The sequence below is a fragment of the Gambusia affinis genome, linkage group LG14 (genome assembly GCF_019740435.1).
Source record: "Gambusia affinis linkage group LG14, SWU_Gaff_1.0, whole genome shotgun sequence".
NCBI lineage: Eukaryota > Metazoa > Chordata > Actinopteri > Cyprinodontiformes > Poeciliidae > Gambusia > Gambusia affinis.
Window position 1 is genome coordinate 16,642,970 of NC_057881.1, and position 23,039 is coordinate 16,666,008.

Below are 23,039 nucleotides of genomic sequence, written 5' to 3' on the forward strand. Positions count from 1 at the left end.
AGTAATTTGAAATTTCTTGTTTGGGTCTTCATTTGTTTTTATGGAGCACTCAAATTTTATGGAGACAAAGACATTTCTGGTTTTCAGTAACTGTAAAACGTCATGGAAACGAACAGAAACAAACACTTGAAATAAAACACAGAGTGGAATTTGAATGTACATATTAACTTGAACGAGTTTACAGCGAAACATTATTATAGTTAAGATGCATCTGTCCACAGTTCACCATTTAGCACTCGGACACACACAGCACAGGCACGCAATCACTGACCGGGGCACTTCTTCTCGTTGCAGGACCGGACCTCCTCTCCTGAACCTTCACAGGGATAGCCTTGTTCTCCGCTGCCCTCGCACATCCTGTAGCGCCGCTGCCACCCAGAGTCGCACGTCTTGCTGCACAGACTCCAGTGGTTCCAGCTGCCCCAGTTACCTCCACCTGATGCACAGGCATGTCACCACCAGTAAGTATCGGGAACAGGGCTCGACGTGGAGTAAGGACGTGATGGCGAGAAAATACATTGGCTATTTTTAAAGTGACTCGTGAAGAAAAAAAAAAAAAAAAGATATTTTCCCTTAGAGGGTTCATGTAAAGAAAAACAATTCAAATTAGGTTGCCAAACCGGAACACATTCACATGCAGAAAGGCATAAGCATTCCTTCACAGAACGCAATACTCTGTGTTTACATAATGGTGTTCAAAGGCGTATAAAGTGCCATGTCTGAGTGCTTTTTTGTTTTTCTTTCCTCCTCCTTACCACTGCATGAAGGGTTGGCGCATTCCCTGCTCTCCTGATGAAGCCCCTTACACTCAGCCCAGCCATGCACCGAGGGACTGCAGCGCCTTTGCCTCATCTGGGTCCCCGTGTTGCAGGTCACGCTGCATTTTGACCACGCGCCCCACTCCAACCACTGGCCCTCCACTGCACAGCGGGGAGAGAGAGGGAGAGAGAAGGATGGAGGCGGGCGAGGAGAGACAGAGCACATGGGTGATGGCGAGGAGAAGGAGTGGATATTGAGGCAGGGAGACATGAATTTAAAAGAGAGGAGAGCAAATGTGAAGTGTAAGTGGGGGAGAGGGGAAGACAGAGAGAGAAACAGGCCATAGGATGACAAAGTGAGCAGGCAACAAGAAAATAGTTTCAGGGGTGGAGCACAAATGAGTTTAAGGCTGCGGACGCAGCCACGGAAAAGCAACACCAGCTGCATCAAACTCCCCATCTATGGAAATGTTAAATATTTTAGTCTGCTCCAAATTACAGGGTCAGAACAATTGCTTTGTACGTCGTTTGCAAGAGTTCACGGAAAGTGCAGTCTAGTTCATGTTTTCTTGATGTTGTTCTGTAAGGCTCTTGACTGTTTGGGTGTGGAGTAGAAAGAGATGAACGGTAATAGAGGAGAAATACAGTGCTGATATAAAAGCTGTGTCGTTAAGTCATGAGAAATAGATTTGAATTAAGAAGCAAGAGATGAAACAAGAAGATTACACAACGGCCCTCAAAAGACGTTACATTGGGTGGTGTTACATCAGATTCAACTTTTTCAAACAAATTGTGCTAGTATATACAGAATACAATTGTGGGTTTGCGCAAATGTGATTCTTGCTTGGGCCTCACGATGCCTCACGAACCAGAAACAGACTGGCCCTCTAAGATTCCTGCTGACTGTACCGACTCGTTTTTCCTTGTGAACACAATTTGTGTGTTTTAATTCAGGACACAAAGAAAAATGTCCTGAGTTTTCACAGTTTTGGTTTACATAGAATAGATTCCAAAACTGTGTTAAACATACTTATACCGTTGACTCTGATGTTGGAATAAAATATATATATTTTTTTTTTTACTTTTTTCCATAAAACATTGTCTCAAAGTGGTTTATTTTTGACAGATAAATGTTTATCTTCAATATGTTGTTGGCTAACGTCTAGCAAACGAAGAATGTCTCTGGAAACACCAATATCCAACTTTAAGCGCAACACTGGATTTCAAGAGCTTAAAACTCCACCCACAATATATTTTTGTAATTTAAAATTTTACAATAAGGTGAATGCAAAAGGAACAAAAAAAACAAACAATGTCAATACAATGCAAGGTCCTCAGAACTTTGGTTAACGTTTTTTTTTTTTTTATTATTTTATTTTCAGATTAACCATTGCATATACCTCACACTTAAAAATAAATATTTGATATAAACTATTAAGAACATCCATCATTAAAAAAGCTTACATCACTTGTGTGAGTGACCTATCTTAATTGTACAACATATTTAAAAGTTTTTATTTTACACCGATTGGGGTTCTGATCAAAAAAAAAAATAATAAAAAATAATCAAAAAATAAATTATTATACACATGAGTCTGATGGACTTCCTGTAGGAAGAATCCCATGATTGTAGCATCATAGTAATAAGTACATTACAGTAAATCACTCAAACTATATTATGAATTGTGAAAGCATTACACAATTTCCTCAAGATGGGTGTGAATTTATCTTTGAATTTTTCATTGTAAACATCCTTTAAAAAAAAAATATTTTTACACTTAAAAGTAGAAAACCGAAAAAATAAAAAAATAAGACAAGTACAAAGCAGCAAAGACGCAAAATAAAAGCTCAGCACCCTATTATCAAGTGTAGTCTTGGATACATAGAACAGATTTTTAAAAGTAGCAAACTACAGAAAACGACCAGAGGCATTTTGTGATCCAGTAAGAGAGCTACTGGTGAAGCATAAATTCTAGAGACTTTCTTGGTTCCATCAACAGGATAACAAGACAGGCGTAATTAACAGCAACCAGCAGCATCCAGACTGCTGAGGCACAGCGACGCTCTGCTGCAATGACAGCATGAATGTATTTTTGAAGGAAACCGTAAAAAAAAAAAGAGTGTTTCTCTGCGTCCTTGCCACAGATACTTCAGAAATTACCCAATTAAATCATCTGACCTATGAAGACAAAGAATATAAAGGAAAAGAAACATGTTTCTACCTGATAATGATTGGGAACGTATTTCTAATTATTAGTTGAAGAAGAAGAAAGGAACAATACTTCACTTCACTAACTGTAAACAGAACAAAAAAGTAAATAAAATACAAAAGGAGGATTGTTACACACTCTTGCAAGATCAAAGTCTCATAGTTCCCCAACATGGGTAATGTCTGGAGAGACAATGGATAGAAATGCCTCAAGCCCTAATTGGGAGACCAGGCCAAGCACAAAACAAATACTTAAAAGCTGAACTATGTCTCAAAGACAATAGCTTGTTTCGGAAAGCAGTTCCATCATAAACCCAAAAAGACAAGTCCATCTGGCTGTTCATAAGTCAAACGTAGTTCTCCGTGTCCCACGGGACCGTAGGCTTTCTGAAATAAAAATCATCATTGTGAAACCACAGGGAGCACAGAGGGGAAAATCAGTACAGCCATTATTTTAATATGCACAACATTTTTGTCAAGACATCTCCCTTTCTTTTGAGTAAAAGCCATCCGTGGCTTCTGATGCTTCCTTGGTTTTGTTCTGCGTGTCACTTCTACTTAACAATACTAAAAGTCGGCTTGGGCAGAAAAGAATACATCTCAAAAATGACCAGTCTGTCATCACCGCATCCCATCTTTCACTACAGGACTGTCGCTACCTTGTTTGGGAGCTGGGTGAGTACTTTTGCAGGGTACTTCACATGAGATATTGCTTTCTATAACGACTTGAGTTCTAAAACGTGGAGTTCAGGTTCAGCTGCTTAGTGCCCCTAAATATAAACATGCAAATTTATGCAAGCAATTGCAATCCATCAGAGTTTCATTTCTGCGGTCAGTTGTGGTAAAACATCTTATTCTGGTGTTCAGCATTTCAAAGTACAGTCGCCTTTAAACTCCCAAGCGCAAGCTGAAGCTGTTGTGACATAGACGCAAATACACGAGCTTCCCTAAGGCCCTGCAAAGAAATGCACACACTTTCTACCAAACTTCACATCACATCAACTGTTCGGAAAACCGCGAGGCAAAAAACAAGCCGGGGGGACCTACTTTAAATTATAGCATTAGCCTATCCCTATTTAAAAAGAAAAAACAAAAAAACTTTATCGCCTGTTTTTGCACCATCAGTGACAGTTTTGTTTCACGAGGAGTGACCTTAGAAAACCTCTGCTTTGAAAAGCACCAGAAAAAAAAGGAAGAAAGAGGGAAAAACAAAGTTTAGCCCCGGAACATTGGGAGGAAAATTATAATAAAGCTCTATCTCAGATTCAAGCTGCACCAGCATTCATGCAAGAGTGGAAAATGACAGGGTCTTCTTAGTATTAATCTTTCCAAATAAGAAGCACTTATGCGGTGGTAATTTCTAAGGCTTTAGGCGATTACAGAACCAAGCAAACACACTCTCGCTCGGACTCAAATCAATTCAAGAAAAATAAAAGTCTATTAGTCAGAAAGCAGACACCACTCTTCTTAAACTGTCTGATGTTTTATTATCTGTGCATCCATTAACAACTCTATTCCAGCTCGGAATCCATTTGTCTGACAACACAGAAAAGCCCGAGCAATTGAAATCCCAAAATTGAATTTTCTTTTGTAATGGAAATTATTTTAGACACAGGCCGACGAAGGAAAAATTAAAGCACGAGTGCAAACAAAAGAATACTCTGCAATCAAAAATTGCTGAAAAGTAACACTTACCTTTGGTGTTACTTTTTAATCTTAAGCCGTATCTGGAACGTTGCTTGGGGAGCAGGCATCGGGGATTTTTGTTCAAATCTTGCTCCACCCATTGTTAGGAGACTTTTGCATTAAGACTTTATCTCAAACACGGCCGAGTCCTATTCCACTCCAGGCTGATAAAGACATTTCAGCTGGACAATCTCAGACAGACTGGAATAAAGGCTGGCGGCACCCTCGACAGCAGAATTAGAAACAGCTACACTCTTAACTTATTGCAAGTTTTTTTTTTTTTTTTTTGTTTCACAGGAAATGGACTTAATGGATAATCAAAGAGAAGAAAAGAGCGTTGAGCTCAAACTGGTGAGGAAACTGAACCAAACCAACCACGGAACAAGGATAGAGATGGAACTGGAAAGTATAGTAAGTATGAAATCAGGCTAGAAACCTTTAAAACAGTGGACAAAAAAACTTGCATGAATTAATTTTCAAACTTTCTCTTATACATTGCAAGTTCTTAACCAAAGCAACCTCTTCATGTTACAATGTTTCTTTATTAAAGCATGATAGCTGAGTGAAAGAACATTGAAAGGAGAAAAAAAAGACAATTTTCCCATCACTCACACAGTGAAGAGAGGTATTTTTTTTTCATTGAAGAAAATGAAAGAAAATCCAGTAATGATTTGAAGATTTAAAAAATGTATATATATTATTTAGGAAGATGTATATGCCCAGACTGTTCATGCAAATGTATTTGTTGAATTTACATGGACTGTAACAAGAGCTAATGACATATTAAAAGAGCACAGCGTCTCAGGAAGAATCGTCTAATTGCTTTTAGCGTGTGACTTTGTCAGGCGAAAAAGGTTCAGACTGTTAGAGCAATTATTCAATAAGTTAGAATGTTATTGAAGAAGCTTCTTTAGTTCTTTCATGTTTTTTTTGTGTTTCACTAAAGGAAACACAAAAAACTATGTTTAATCCAGAAATGTGAAAAGTATAATTAATATCTGTTAATGGTTATTTTTAAAAGACATTTAATCAGGCTTATGAGGCTCATTGACATTAATCTGCTGTAGTAAATATGACTATTATGACTTTTACCAGAGCACTTATGTTTACTTATTTCAAGCATAAAAGCAAGTTGTTCTGGAGTGGCTGCCTTAGTGTATTAGTAGGATTTACTGATGATTGCCACATACATTTCCCCAAAAAAATAAAGAAAAAATAGAATCCACTTTGGAGCTTCTTGTCCAGTCATTTGTGATGGGTGAAACAAAAAGCAAATTGAAGATTTTCTTTTGTTTAGAACATTTTGGTAGAACATTGCTTTTCTTCTAAAATCAGCATAATCTGTACGTGTTTAAACTTTTTTAATTTGAAGAAAACTGTCCCAAAATTCTGTGATTATTCTGACATTTAGCCAACAGAAATAAGACGAAGGGGAAAAAAAAAAAAATCAAGTGTTTTATACACCATGTAAATATTTGGTTTCATTGCACTCCTACAACTTATACATTGTAGATTGACGTCATTTGTTGTTGCAAGGCAGTAAGGAATTTTACCAATTAGAAAAAATTTTGCAATCTCAACATTTTTGAGATTGCAACATTTGATTATCCTCTTCATTCTTCAAAAAAGAATGAAGAGGATAATCAAAGGGACTTTTCATAAAAGTTCAAAACATTTTATAAAACATAATATTAGATCTGAACAAAATATCTTTACCATAAAGTGGACATTTTTGTCAAGGGGGCTATGATGGAAAAACACAAAATAGTAATTCAAATGCTCGCAAAGGTAAGGCTTGCGAACAGAAGACGTGAAATGCTCAGTTAATGCGACAACAACGGCATGCGTAAGCATAAGGAGCAAAAGAGGCTGGCTGTAGTAGGTTAATGAGGATGGTACTAACCAGGACAAACGGCTATGTTGCAGGGTTTGGTCTGAATGTCGGGCTGGCCGCAAGGCTTCACCCCACTTCCATCCATGCACTTCCTGGTGCGTGTTCTGGAGCCCCGCCCACAGGTAACAGAGCACAGACTCCATGACGACCACTCGTCCCATTGCCCATGCACTGCGAACACCCACGAACATGACGCACGGACACAGAGATGGGAGCACGGGGGATGAGCAAGGAAGGAAATAAAGGGCAAAAAAGGATGGAGCATTCCGGGTCAGGCAAAAGGGTCGGGGAACGGGAGAAACAAGAGATCTCATGAGCATGAGCACGTTCCCTAAGATACTGGGTGGAGGTGGCTGACTCACTTCGAGGCTGAAATCAAATTACAAAGTAAAAGGCACAGCATATGGCTGCACTCTGAGTTATTGCACAAAATAAATGAAGGTCAGGGATAGGCTGCGGTATTTGAAGTCATGCAGGCAGGTATGCAACTCCAATTAAGACAAGGAAATAGATGAGTCATTTGCTTCTAAAATTATATGAACTTCAAGGTTTCCCCCAGAAAACCTGCTAAGCCAGGTGGTTGGGGCGCTCAGCAGTCAACCAGCTGTGTTTGGAGTTAAAAAACGTTCAAAGTTGACAGGAAATTTTAAAATTTCATTTACAAAATTTGTGTTCCTGGAAGACTAATATCTGAACACCAACTATACTACAAAGCTTTAAAGAATGTAAACAAAACAAACAAACAAAAAAACACCTTAAGTAATGCTATAGTGTTGGGACAAGTAAAGCTGGGTGGCACATAATACTGGGGGAAACCCAGAACTTCTTGCATATGGTCGAAAATCTTACATTTATATTTCATCTAACTAATACACAAAAGAAAAAACACCTTGAACAAGTGTGCTGTGTTACTTTGTGTCTTGTGACAAACTACTAGCAGAACATCATAACATAATGATTTTCCAACTGAACAAAATATCCACAACACACTTTTTACTCTTATTTGTAAAAATACTTTGAAAACCATGTGTAATTTCCTTTTAATTGGAAAACTATGCATTGCTTTGGGTTAATCGGTTACATAAAAAAAGCAACATATTCTGTGGTTACACTACGACAAAATGCGAAAAACATCAAAGTCAGTAAATACATTTGCAAATCACCACTTGCATTAGAGTTTTACACAACAAACTTAATGTGAATAAATGGTGCAAAACAAAAAAAAAAAGAAAATTTTTTGCAATAATATAAGGCAAAAACAGAGGAGAGATATAGGACTGAGTTAATATAACAAATAAGAAGAAACATTAAAACATTGTGGCTCAAAGTTTGGGCCATCGAGGAATCTAGAAACTGAGGGCATGAAGACGGATTAGAACATTCTGAAATACTCAGGGAGAAACCTCAGGAAAAAGCCCTTGGATGAGAGGAAGTCTGGGAAAAAGGGGTGAGCATTTGAAGAGATGTTGGAAAGAGAGAGAGAGAGAGAGAGAGAAAGCAAAATAAAGGAGGATGTAGAAACGAGGAGAGGCAAAAAGAGAGTATACAACCCAGCTAGAGAAACTTAGAGACAGGGGGATGAAGATTGCAGCTTCTATGTTGAGCAAAGCTAAATAAATCATTGCAATAAATAATTAAAGCCACTCTGTGAAGGAACGCTCTGAGGAGCAGCAGTAGAAAGCAGATAGAGAGAGAGAAGATAGCAGGATTTAAAAAGTGTGGGGAAATGTAGAGCTGCTAAATAGTGAGATGTCCTTAAATTCAGAAAAAACAAAAAAACAAAACGTCTTATCAGTGTGTGTGCTGCTTAACCAAAAAACTTGATGGTGTTAAAGTTATGGATAACTTCCAAGCATTCGAGATTTTCTTAATCATTTAACGCAATGAATATTTATCAAATTTTACTTTGGGACTTGTTTTGATCTAGAACCGGTTGTACCAGTATATTTTGGTAAATATAAATACTGAACCGGCTTTCTTGGCCTGAATGTTAACAGCCTCAAGCATTCAAACCTATTCAAACATTTACAGTATGCAGGATCAGATTTAGTCTGGTTGTTCAGGGTCATGAAAAAAACATTTGCCTCAGACATATTTCATGTTTTTGGGTGTTTTCATAGTTAAATCCTTGAGACACACAAACAACTTTTTTATGTCAGAAAAGATTGGCTGAATTTTGTCATGGCACATGACAAAAATACTGCCAGAGCTGTAAGATCTAGAGTAACGCAGCTTGACCATATTTCAAAGCACACTTAGAAGTCCATCTGAGAGAGTTCAAAGAGAAAATCTAAATAAATATTCTAAACCAACCGAAACTTACTTTCACACTGTTTTAAAACCTTTGTTACGATAATGGTCAACATTATGTGCTACCAACAGGTGCAGTTAGTTACACCTTCTTGCCTTGTAGCAAGAAGGTCCTGGGTTCTCCCTGTGCATGCGTCTATCAGGTAAATTGGTCTCTCTAAAGTGTGAGTGGGTGTGCATGGTTGTTTCTCCTGTCTGTCTCTGTGTTGCCCTGCGACGGACAGCTGACCTGTCCAGAGTGAATCCCACCTCTCACCTGAAATGTCTCGCTGGAATCTAAATAAAAGATAGGCACCCACAACCCTCCCGACCACACTAAGGACAAATTCATTAATTTTCTTACATATACGCGCAGAAAAAAAAAAAGGATAATCATAACCGATGTATAACAATAGTCCATATCCCGCTTGTACAGCAGCGGTTAGGTATGACAACTGATTTACATCTCAGGAAAATGACAACATTCTTTTCCCTCTCTTACCTAACTTTAAGATGTAATTAGTCATTATATTCTTACAGCAGATTAACACCACAGCTGAAAATTTTTATTTCACTATTTTTGAGGGGGAAAGGCAATAATATACTTTTAAACGTGTCAATGCTCCTGTATATACATTTGCGTGCAATCATAAATCTGTAATGAGTTCATTGTTGCATCCTTGGCTGCACTCTCGGCCCATTGCTGGGATGATTACTAGAAGTGTGGCGTCATACCATTTGACTGTGCACTGACCCAAATGGACTGTATTCATGATATGCTGTTGCTGCACCAATGTTTTAAATGCCACTGGATCTATGGTAAATGAGCTGTAGCGTAATACAATGTGAGCTGAAGTACTACCCCACTTCCATGCTTTGGGCCATGTAAACCGTGTACTCAATCACACTCGCTAAAAAAAGAGAAAAAAAAAAAGTTAATTTGCCAAACCAATTACTGTCGAGTTTCTTTTGTCAAGAGAAACTATTACTTAAAACTTATCATCAGCAGCCCATTAATTTAGAAGTTTTTCCCCATGAAAGGCTGAGAGGAGAAAATGTGTATTTTCCACTCCATTGACTTTTTTTTTTGTCCAAAGTACTTTTTCTTAATGTTTGCACACTTCTGCAGATAATAAATAGTGCTTACTCTCACACTACTTTCGGGAGAAAGGGTAACAATCTCTCCACATCTCGACAAACTCAGCAAAGGACAACAATCACAACTGTTTTGAATGATTTCTAATGCTTTCGGAGCAGGAAATACACACTATAGTAGTATAACTAGTCCTTATTAATACCCTGAAAATAAGCTGCTAGTTATTTTAAATTGCTGAATTATAACGACTTTGTTTCCTTTCAGTTTAAACTTTGTATTTCTATCCTTTAGTTGTAATTTCATTAGTCGTTGTCTAAGTTTTGGTATGGAGTTGCTTGGTCACATCACATTATTTGGTTAACATTGGAAAACAACAATTCAGTACAAAAAAAACAACAACAAAAAAATCAAAACGCAGACTTCTTATTTAGTCTTATCTGTAGTCAGTAGCAACATGTGAAAATGTAGGACTGGACAACAGGTTCTTTAAGAATCTGTAATCAGTCTAGAATAATGCAGTCCCGGTCTGACCAGTCCACAGACAGTGATTTTTATGCCTACCACAATCTTCCAAAAAAGCACCAAAGCCCCCTCTTTTTGTCCATTTCCTCTTGTAGAATAAAGTTTTCATACATCTCGGACAATAATCCAGTTCAGATTTGACAAATCTGGAGCTTTCCTGTGACCTACATGTGATTACAAGGATCCCAGAGTCCTTACAAAAATGAAATATCGCATTTGCTGTGCAGGACTCCTGAAACAGATTCAGATATTGCCTTCAATTTCATTAGCTTACCACAGTATACACGCATGTTTTTCTTACAATGTCTACCCTATGAATACACCTCCTCACTTTTAACAGGCTATGTAAATAAGTTAGACAACTAGGTTAATTTGATTTTGCCTTGCGGAGCCCTCAAGCCTCATCAGCCTCTAAAGAAAGCTATGTATATCTCCTGTATCTTAAACTGCCGCTGAGATTCTCCACAAGCTAAAATGTAGGTACCTACATTCTTAATTAGTTTGCATCTGTACACATTCCATGTATATTTATGTCTCTTTCGAGAGCGTTTTGTTGTCAGCGTTCAATAGATAAACAAATGCAGAAATTAATTCCAAACACTTTTTGGAACAGTAGAAAAAGTCAAATGCAAGTTCACTGAGCGCTTTTGATATCATCCCAGCAATCCCACTTACTTAATATTAGTGCAATCCTATTCTGGCAGTCCCACGAGTGCCAATAAAGTCCTCCACAACCATGTCAGAGAACATCAGAGGAACCGAAGGCAAAATGAAAAAATAAACGGAACATAACACAGCAACCAATATCCCATCAAAGGAGCAGCTGAGGATATTACTATCGACACAGAATGGAAAATGAGGTGCTTAGACATACAAATCGGCCTGGTAAATTTGCATAAAGACAAGATTAGCATATGCACTGACAAGGAAGGCAAATTTTCCCTTTCGCTTTTCATAGGGAGGAGTACTGGATCAGTAAACACTCAACACTTGAATCCTATATGAAACTTCAAATGGTGCAAAGATAAAACAAAAATGCAAGAAAACCTGCTCTGCCTAAATGAAATAGGAAACGGATCAATTTTAGTCTTTGTATCTACACAATGCTTTTGATATTCAGAATATTGCAAGCAATATGTAGCACACTGTGAAAAGATAATAATTTGTTTTAAAAAAAATGTCAAAAGCAGCAAATGCTGAAATAATCAGAAAAATACAATTAAGTTGTTCAATTCTTTTTTTTAGGTATTTGTCCACTACCTTTTGATTCGCCAAGGAATTTAAAAACGTTAGCTTATGTTGCAGTTTCTCAACACAGAGGGGTGATGTCAAGATATGGGAACAAGTTAGATTTTTGCGCAACAATCAAATAGAGAAGATTGTCAAAGGGGCAAGCATGACTAACAACACTGGAGAGAAAAATGCAAGTATGGTAAAACAACAAAGGTTGCTCTGCGGCCTCATCAAGATCTAAGTTTCAACTGCAATCAGCCCAATCAAAGAAGTGCCGGACTGGAAGCCCTTCAGCCTTTCATCTAACAAAAACCAATGTATGCTGGTAATCAAAGAGAAGCAGAATTGACCTCGTTATTAGTGCCGTCAGTGTATCTAAAATGAAACTAATTACAACTAAACTCAAACAAAGACAGTAGCTGCTGTTGCATTTTTGAATGTTTTTAAGGACTTATCACGGAGGTTCAGTCCATCACCATTTGATTCACGATTCTCATCTATGTATGAGTGGCCATTTTGGCTGTTATTGAAATCATAGAAAATGAGAGCTATATCTAGAGTGAAAGCTCTGAGAACTATCTCTAAATTTAGGGGCAATGCACTGTGTACTTCAGAGAAGTGCTAGGTCTATTGGAGCAGTTGACATAAGGTTAAGCAGTCAGTCTCTATAGGTCTGAACTTCCCAACAAACTAAACTAAAAAGGGTTTGAATGTTACTTTAAGTTTACCTTTTAACCAGAATCGGGTGCATTTCTAGCTTGATCGACTTTGACCCATGATGCAAACTGTACTATACTACTTTCATACTGAACATACTATGCCAACTGACAACAACAGTCTTTGGCATGGACGTTATGGCTGTGTTAAGAGGACTCAAATTGATCTATTTTTACCATCAGTGAAGAAGCGCACAGAAGTAAAAAAAAATTATAATAATAAAAAAAGCACCCAAAAGGAAACATCAACATTTTGAAATGTGCTGCTTTTCACTGACTCGGTGCAAGATTGAGGGACATTTCCAGCAGGTGACAGGAGGACTTCTCAAAGTAAGAGCACTGTACAACGTCAGAAAATTTACCAATTAAGAAAATGCAAAGAAAAAGCACAAAAAACCCATTAGGTTCCAACGAGGCTTTTATAGAATGCAGCAAAGATGTTTGTATGCCGTACCTGTACTTATGATTCCAGGTTCACCAGGACAGGAAACTGTGTTGTTGCACATGCGCGTTTCCCGCAGAGCACCACTGCAAAGTGTCCCATAAGGAGAGGAGACACAGGACCGCGTCCTCACTTGCCAGCCTTGCCCACACGTCAGAGAACACACACTCCACGGTGACCACTCCTCTGCCGCCGGATCACCTAAGGAGGGAGATGTTTAGGTTGAAAGACGATCCTTTGCATTTTGGTTGTTTTTTTTTAATTATTATTTTCAATGAGCCCAAGTCTTTATTTGTACTTTTTTTTTTGTATCTTTCACTTTTTAACCAAAATTTTGCCATGTTTAGATCAAAGGGAGTGCCATATTTTCTATTTCTATTTGGCAGAAATACGGGTAGGATGTACTCTTATTAATGGATTAAAGTGTGGAATACATTTAGGAGATGTTAGGTGAACTGGAGGAAGTACAAAGAAAAAGAAAGTCATAAAAATGTTGTAAAGTCCACATTAAGATCTAATATTCCTGTAGCCACAAACGCCTCTCATCCCAAGATAAAAATCTCACAAAAATCTTAATTTTGCATCTTCATGATATTGGTTTGTGTGTGCTATTCCTGTTCGGTGATCATGCTACTCTCTTTAATAAACAATGTTACTGACTAAATTGATCTCTTAGTTACTAAATATGACTAAGTTACTTTTATATATCTTCCAAAGTATAGAAAACCTATCGCATAGAGGCAAAGTCAAAAGCAATAAAACGCCTGCATTTCTGTCAAATGGCATCCATCGGAGTAATCAAGCTCAAGAACAGAAGAGCATGTCCAATATTCTCAGGGGCTTGGTGTTACTTATACAAGTGGCTGAGGAATGGAAAAGCCAAGAAACAGATGTTCCTTAAGTGGAAAAGAGACCTTGCATTCACAAGAGAGTACTGGAAATCATTTGATCGAAAGGCTATAAGATTTTATAGAAAAAGAAGAAATGTGGAGAAAATATTGGGTATAGTGCATTTTTAAAAGAAGAAATAAGGATTTTTTCTTCAATTTTATGCTCATGATACTATTAAGTTTAACATTTTTTGACTGCAGTAAAAAAAAAAAGTTTCCTTTAGTCAGGCTATTTGTCTCACTTGCTTAACACCCACTCTGTAACAGGGGCTGTCAATCAATTACAATACTTTATCGTGATAAATCACATGTCCATAGTTTGTGATTAATTTCAGATTTCTAAGAAACCTTAGAATACGTTCATAATAATCCTGTGATAGTGATAATCCATTGAAATAACACAAATGCTGAATAAAAAAATCTGATTTTAAATGAGATTACAAAAAGAAAACAAAGAACTGTGCAAAAAATAAATCTTATTTTTGTGCCGTTTTCCCATGTTGTATTTGTTTGACGCGGGCTCCTAAAAACAAGAAAAAAATATATGTCCAACTTTACAAAGGAAACTGATCCAAAAAGTCGTGGAAAGTTTTTCTGAGGAAGATTTATTAGATAGAGCTTATTGAAACCAAAAATCATAAAAGTCTGCTGAGCTTTTTTACATTAAGCTCAAAAATGTTTTAGACGGATAGATTTTAACACTGCTGTTTAGAGTAAATCATTTTTGATTCGGGACAGACGTAGCAGGCATAACCTGGGATTATTTCTTGTGTCCGATGTTTTTGCATTTAATCATTTTCATGTTTTTTCATTGGTTCATAGAGGCTTAGTCTTGCTTCAGTAATGGATAACCGATCAATTAAGGAAGCAGATGATGCTTTGCCATGTTGTTTTGTCTACAACAGTAAAATAATTTTGGGTATCTTCCCATTTCTTCTCCCGGTCAACTGTGAGCACCATTTACAGAGTGGAGCAGAAGAGTAGAAGAGGTGGACAGCAGGGGAGAGAGAGTGGAGCTGTTTTCAGAGATGACATTTTAATTAATGGCATATCGGCCCCATAGAGAAACAATCGAAACAGAGCAGGAATAACATTCAAACAACAGCACAAAACATGAAGTATGAACGCCTGTGCTTTACTTGTGTGTAACAAAAAAACAAACAAAAAAACAACAAGGTTAAACCCAATTTTAGTTTTGTGGTTAATGTTTTAGCTTTGACAGCCCGACATGTTTAACTCGATTAACTTCTGGAAAAAAAAAAAAAAAAAAAAGTGGACGACACAACCTGGATTTATATGGAGTCTGGAAGCATTGCTGCTGGATCTCAGTCTGAAGAAAGATACTAATATTATCATAAAAAGACAAAAGATGTAGGTCATCACTACAGATAAGCCTGTCGAGGAAAATAAATCCTATATGAGCAGTCTCAAGGATAAAAATCAAGAGAATCTTAATTCATAGAAAAAACATCTTTAGCACCCATACAAGTCCGAGTGCTCGCCCTTGATGTACAATTCTCCAGCCAGCTGTGGCGAGGGTCCCATTGTTCCCACTCAGTTATGCCCTTGAAATCAACAATTGAACACTGCAAATTCCCCCCCTTTTAAATTGTTTATGAGCTTCGTGTCCTTTGATCGAGGCGTCATCACGCGGCAGAGGAGGAAATCGAATTAATTGCATGTCCGTTAATCGCATTACATCTTCATTAACATGCCGTGAGTCAGGGCTTAAGCTCATCACACGTGCCTGGAGGAAAGGAAGAGAAGGGAGAAGGAGGGAAGAGCAGGAGGGGAGAGCGGTTGAGAAGGACAAGATGCAAACGGGGGTTTCCCTCTCCGCAGGCTCTTCCTCCTCGGCACAGCGGTAGCTTTTTGAAATGATTGTCTCCGTGAATCCTAGCCCAGGTACGTATTGGATTCTTTAAGATAGAAAGTGTTATCCTTTATTTAAATGCTACAAGTCTCAACATAAACTACATACAGTGCCTTGGAAATGTATTCAAATATCTTGAAATGTTCAATATCTTGTAATACTTACGAGCTATAGTGTAATTCATTGGGATGGTATCCAATATACCAACATACATTTGTGCTCAACTGAGAAGTGGAAGGAAAATAACACACTGTTGCTAAGTGGGAAGTGTTATGTATTTTCCTGTCACTTGGTGTCATTTTCTAGCACAATAAAGTAACTATGCAACCTCCAGTTTTTATAAAAATGCTGTATTTAAATCAAACATAACTTAAAAGAATTTGATGAATTAAAACTAGCCTCTGCCTTCAAAAAGCTCCTACACTTTCTGATGTCATCACAACAATGGTCCTCCATTGGAGTGAGAAGTGCTTGCTAATTGCTGCTGACGCTAGTCTGGAGGAGCTGAGTGAGGGACAGAGATGCTTCTGAAAATAACAGGCTCAAGGTGGGTTTTAAACATATTTTTCATTAAGCATGCATTTCTCCTTTTTAAATATGGACTGATGTAGTATTCTGTTAATATGCTAATGTTCTCATTAGTTGTAAATGGAAAATCACCATAAATAACCAAAATAAAGGCTTTCAAGAATCCATCTGTGTGTAATTAATACCTGCGACGTCTTTCACTTAGTGATAAAGATCCTAAAACAAATGGGTTTCAAAAACAAGGGGTTTTTGAATGGGTCTGTAATGAAGAACTGGAACTTTTCAGGTACACAACTTTTGGAGGTCAAGTTGTTCTTCATTTGCTCCAGGAAGCGAAGTCTACCTCACACTCCTAACACTCACCTGTTTGAGCCTGAAACACACCTGGCAGGTCAGCTGATCGTGGCCTTTGGGTCTTCACCTTTAGGTCGTCATCGTATGGGTCTGAAACAAGCAAGAGGGATAAGCTATTACTCTCGAGTTTCTATCAAGGTCAAAATGTGCTTTTTGAGCACATTTTTTATGTATTGATCAGGTACTACAGGTGTCTAATAGTGTTTTGTATGTACTGAATTAGGTCAACGTGCACTGGAAGCCAATAATAGTTTTAATGCTTTGGTGAATAGGAGCTCGGCATCCTCCACTTCCATTTTTACACATTCACAGAGGTCAAAATAGGCAAGTTTCGGTACATCCAAATCACGACTTGGCAAAATAAAAATGCAACGCCTACATTTCCTTGGCTTGCTCCTCATAGCAGAGAATTAATGGGGCGTGCTGATGCAGTTTGACGCATAGGATTCAGACTTAGAAAAACAGATTGTCAAATCTTCACAATTACCGAAAACCAGAGAAAAGGTAATTCTGAAGAACTCCTCGATTTTGAGAAACAACACAAAAGGCACAGCTGCACTGTGATGCTGCTCTGAATCAAACACAATATTATGCAAAACTTCACAATTTCAAACACTCAAATAAATAAACAGGCTGAATAACCATGGCTGAGTTTTGGTCGGTTATTTCAGAAACACGATGCAAGTGTTGAGCATGTATGGAGGGAATACGCTCCCTGAAAAGTATAGTAAATAGTGCAGAAGTCTGTTTTATCTCAGTCGGTACGAACGTATAGCTGCATGAGCCAAGGCTGTTGTGTGAGGCGCAAATTGATTTGTAGGCTTAGCTTCACCAGCACAAGACTTAATCAACTCCCACAGCAGGGGAAGCAATCCTTGATTGGGTAGATCTTCTTTAGTTTGCCTCTTCTTGCCAGTGGGACATTTAGCATAAGTTATATTCATAAAAACAGACAAACAAAAAACAAAAAGGAGCAAAGACAAATGGCTCAATGTCTGAGGTACATGATCCACATGGGATGCCAGTTTATGTGTTAGACTACACAGCGCATAAATGATTGGCAATCAAAATGTTTAGCATTAACCTAGATTCAGAGGATGAACTGAGGAAGAAGACGTACATGATTAAAACACTACAGCAACAATCTGCAAATTAACACTCAAGACAATATGTAGAAGTTTTGCTGATAAAGATATTAAATAGAAGTGGCTGTTGTAGTTTGACTACAAATCTGTCAACCGGGCTGCACAGTGGTGCAGTTGGTAGCAGTGTTGCCTTGCAGCAAGAAGGTCCTGGGTTCGATTCCTGGCCCAGGGTCTTTCTGCACGGAGTTTGCATGTTCTCCCTGTGGGTTCTCTCCGGGTTCTCTGGCTTCCTCCCACAGTCCAAAAACATGACTGTCAGGCAAATTGGTCACTCTAAATTCTCCCTATGTGTGTGAGTGTGTGTGTGCCTGGTTGTGTGTCCTGTCTGTCTCTGTGTTGCCCTGCGACAGACTGGCGACCTGTCCAGGGTGAACCCCGTCTCTTGCCTGAAACATTTCCTGGAGATAGGCAACAGCACCCGTCCTGACCCCATTAGGGAAAAGGGTGTTAGAAGATGGATTGATTGTATATGTCCTGGATCTTTAAAACTAACAAAAGGGTTTAAATTGCACTAAACTTTTGATTTCAACATAATGGCACAATATAGGGGAATATTAAAACAAACAAACAAACCAAAAAAACATTAAACAAATACAATAATCTTATTCTCAAAAATGTACTGCAATTCTACAACAGTGAGCTTTGAAGATTTTTTTTTACTCTGCTTTCCCATCTTCCTAAATGTTCAATCTTTTCAGAAAAGATAGTTTTTTTATTCATTAGTTTTTTCTTCATAAAGCTGCTAAGTGCATTTTTCCATTGTTTTCAGGTGCAAACCCTTGTCGCTCAGGAGAGAAAAGAGTTCAGTGAAGCAGCAATGGCGAGTAATGTCTCACATAAAATGACCCGCGAGAGCTACTTCTCCATCTTATTGTTTTCCTTTTCCCATTGTTTGCCTCTCTTTGTCTTCGCTGCACAGAGGAGGATTTAGATGGATGCCAGAGCAGAGTTCACGACGACCGAAATGGGAGATCAATATTTACAAACCCGTTTGAGGGTTGACCTTTCACAAACTCCACCATACTGTTTAATGTTCTGGCCTGCACTTTAATAGACACATCATCACGCACTTCATCAAGCTGTCCTGCCCCCTCGTACTCTTACTTTATGCAATTCAGTTTTGTTTTTTTTTCCTACAATTTCAAGGGGAGTTTATCCTTGGGATGTATTGCTTGGAGTGTGGTAATAACTTTGTCAAAGCCAACTGGAGTATGACTGAAGTAAGAAAAAAAACAAACATATTTCTGCTGTAAGAAATGAAGTGATCACATCCTCTTAAGCTGCAGGCACTAAGTTGATTGAAAAAGCCTATTAATATGTTGAAGTGAATGCAAATCTGAGTGAGCTCAACACATGAATTATGAATCTGCCTTAATACAGGTGTTTTAAAGAAGCAAGCTTGATGCTAAAAGAGGTGTAATTAAATCAAGCACCTCTAATCCTGTTTCCTTTAACCCCCTATTCTGGTAATCGTCTGGGAATGCAGCTATTGATGCAGTTGCATTGAATTAAGGGATAGGAGTTAATGTAATAATGTGGGTGTTTTCTGGCTAAATATGTCTCTTCAGCTTGGGCACAGAATCTTTAAATGACTCTCAAGTGCTCCTCCGGTAATTCAAGGGTGTCAGTAAACATACTGTAAGTTATTACAGAAGTGCGTTTCCACTTGGCAGGGTGCAATCGCAAATCTGTTTTCCGATACTTTTGGAGAAGACTATAATCTAATTTTGCAGTCTTTAAAAAAAAAAGAAAAAAAGAAAAAAGAATGTAGGTCAGATTTAAATGTACAAAGTTGAGAAAAAAGGGTATATTTCCCCCCTTTCACTGCTATTTTTGCTTTTCATTTTGCCAATGTTAATATCAAAGATAGCCTAGCTAAAAATAAAATGCAGTTTGTGAATTATTATTTTTTTACTAAGGACAAAAAGTCACCCAAACCAACCTGGTCTTGTCTCAAAACGTAATAGCTTTGGGTTATCGTCCTGCTGCATAAAGTTCAATTCGCCTCCAGTATTTTCAAGTGGAGACCAGAAGTTATCGTTTTATTAGACACTTGTGATACAGGTTTTATTTATGCATTTGCTTTATGTTTTTGATCATCTGTAATTTTTGCCTTGGTATTGTGATATGGATGCCATTTAGCAGTGGCTCTACTACAAAAAAAACAAAAAACAAACAATCCATGTTTCCAATTATTGTGTAAGTTATAACATGATATTTATGAGCTAATGCACTTCAATATATATGTCAAAATCATACAAATGAATACAAACAGAAATGTAATACGCAGAAATGCTGTGTATTTTATTCAATATGTGTCCATAAAAATACCTTTGGAAACTTATTATTGATGCTTCTATTTACAGATATTAACTCCATAAATCATTCCACAAATTTGCATTGATAGTCCCTAAATCAAAAGGTTATAGTGATTGATAGTGACTGATTCAGAACTATTAGGCCAGGTGGATTTTAAAATTACCATTTTTTTTTAATTTCTACATTTTAGGAAACATTTAATTTCACATTTGATTGATATTTTTTTATTAAAAATATCAATCTGTTATCACCTATGCATAATGATGGAGTAGATGTTTTTCTTTTAGTGTACATGGTGTGACAGCCCAACAATTTCAAGTCCAGATATTTTATTTTCCCTTTTTGCCAGATGACCTTCAACATAAGCAACCATGTTAATCAAAAACAAATGAAAAATGGAAACTAAAATAAATAATTCTGCTGCTCTAACCCTCAATTTACGGTTGTGCCAAAAGAGCAGAACTCATTCTTTGAGATTTAATAGCTTGCTGGGTCTTTTGTTAATAATCACTGGTTATTTTTCAGTTAGTTGGAGTTCACTGGTGAAAATCACAGCATTTCTAAAAGCATTCTTGCCCTTCTTCCATTCCCCACAGTGCTTTCAACTTCATCACGGTGTTTGAGAGAAGGGGAGTCCTTCGAAAAGCAAAATCAAAAACAGCATAAATCCAAACCGACACACGACCCAAGCACCAAAGCTTGAATATTTATGAGCTGGACACACATACCATGCGATACACGATATCACACAAAATAAAATATAGCTAGTAACTGTTTTGAGCTTGTATAAAGAATGAGTCTTTTTGGATTTAAGTCTGCAGGGAAGACTATACATGGGTGTTCTTTTTTATGTGTAAGTGTGTAGGTGTCATGAAAGTTCACCTTTTGTAGTGTTATATATACATAAAGTGCTATGAAGTGGCAAAAACAAATGCAGTGTGTATGAGTAGTGTGAATGCAAACTCTCTGAACACATACAATCAGACCACCGCACACGCCGAGCCATTTCTCAACCGTATATCAAGTCTGAGCTTATAGCTCTCCGGTTGCTGTCCATTTACTCCAGGGTCCGTCTGGGAGAGTCCAAACTGATAGAAGTGCACCATAATGGACTTTTTATAAGCCACTGGATAGACAGACCCACTCCATCTTTCACTCTTTCTCACTCTGCTCTAACCTCTTTGCCTCTCAGCAGCAGATATGAAGACAGAAGTTAAATCTAGTTGGCGCGGGGCTCTCAGCTGCCTGTCTGTGGGGGACTTGGGGTCGTCGCGTGCCTTCAAGAATGGACTCAGAATCCAGTTTAGTGGGGCCCCACTGGCCAACAGAAGTAGAATACTTTTATTTTCATGATCTCTCTCTGTCTTGAATCTTGATTAAATACATCAGAAAAAAAAAAAATACAACAGCTGAGCATGGATTTTATGCGATATATTTTGAGGATATGTTAAATTTGAGAAAAAATACCAGTGTTTCCCCATATTTAACATATTAGGAATCAAAGTGTAAAATAAAATAAATAAAATTGTAAAGTAATGTTATTAACTTTGAAAAACAAAGACTTGTTAATTATTCACACTGTCTCCTCTGCCAGCCATGCTGCTTATTGTCTTGTAAATACAAAGAAATCCTTTGGTTTCGATATTTAAACATTCCCATTTTCAGGAGCAACAATAATTCTGGTCGCATTTGTATTTCCTGTAAACAAAGGAAGATTGAAATAGCAGTTTTGAGCAAGCAGTGCACAGTAACAAGTGGACAAGGAGCACACGCTTTACTCCAGAACTTTGTCTGGCTTCAAACCACATGAACAGAACAACAACAAAAAAATAAATAAAAATTCTAAAACTAAGCAGCTTGGAATTAGAAGCTTTTTCAGACCTTTAAGTTATACCAAAATTTAATTTGAAAATTCAGGAGCAATACTAGCTTTTCAAGTTTTAGCACAAAAACGCATTTGGTGTCGAGAATCCACTCCGAATCTTAGTACAGAAGCACTACGTCCTTAACAACAGTGGAGGCAGAAGGAAGAATGTTTCATTCAAAGCATGATAGCAAGGTTCACTGCTTTGGACTCTCCAATTAGACACAATGGCTTAGCATGTGAAATGTACCTCTGCATAGTCTTTTAGTAATTATTCTGTGAAGTGTTTTAAGTCATGGCTAGAAGATTGACTGATGAGAGATAAAGCTAATGTCCATGATAAAATATAATAATACCATCTTTCTTTTTGTTCATTGTACACTTGCCCTTACCTATCAAATATCATTACCACTCAGGTGTTAAAATTTTTTTTATCCTCACCATTATCTCGGTGAAAGACTCCATGACTACAAGTTTTTAGTTTCCTGCCAGAGTCTCCCTTTATTTAAATTTTAAATACCCTGTTATCCTTTGTATGGGTGAATCCAGGCCGCCATATACGCATTAACACAGTTTCAAGGGCATTTGGGAGTGAAACAGGCCCACAGCATCACAGACTCCCTCTTAACAGAGGACATGAAGAACCTTTCATATTTTTCTTTGGGTTATTTTATATTTTAATTTTGTTTTAGCATTTGTCTTTGTCATGGTGTTGGATTTTTTTGCCCCAATTTTCCCATTGCGACAGTCTTACAACATTCTGTAGTTTGTGGTGTGTTACTTGGTGGTGTGTTGAATATACCCGATCTAAACTCAGGCATATTCAACATTGTCTTGGCCCGATTATCACAACCTGTGGGATTTTCCCTGACTGGGAGCGAGAACGCATCCTGTTGAATGTGACAAGTGGCCAATCAGAATTCATTTTTATATAAGTTTATTATATGTGGTTATGTTTATTCAGTTAAACATGTTAACTACAATAAAACATAAGTCACCTACAGCTGCTCCCGATGTCTTTTATCAAACGCCTTTTCTTTTTGTTACATCTTTCATCGCTTAAAATGAGTCCAAAAACTATTACTACTGCTTCTACATAGCCATCCGTGTTTGATTATTCTGAATTCACATATGGCTTTTTTGGGGGGTTTACTTGAGTTTCTTCTGGTATCGCTTCGTGTGTGGTGTGTTGCTCCTGCCGTGTGGTTGGACTCACGAACC

General features: G+C 37.7%; 1 protein-coding gene across 2 annotated transcripts in view; it reads right to left on the reverse strand.

The window, feature by feature from the left end:
• The window catches only part of adgrb2 (adhesion G protein-coupled receptor B2), a 227,120-nt gene that overhangs the window by 122,661 nt on the left and 81,420 nt on the right, over nt 1-23,039 (reverse strand). Inside the window, exons 3-7 of one of the 2 annotated variants that reach the window (XM_044138723.1) lie at nt 16,500-16,580; nt 12,858-13,046; nt 6,557-6,718; nt 756-920; nt 272-436 (exon numbers count right to left, since the gene is read on the reverse strand). In XM_044138723.1, the coding sequence (XP_043994658.1) occupies nt 272-436; nt 756-920; nt 6,557-6,718; nt 12,858-13,046; nt 16,500-16,580 (762 nt within the window). The remainder of the gene's footprint in view (nt 1-271; nt 437-755; nt 921-6,556; nt 6,719-12,857; nt 13,047-16,499; nt 16,581-23,039) is intronic. The other variant, XM_044138722.1, reaches the window with a different exon arrangement.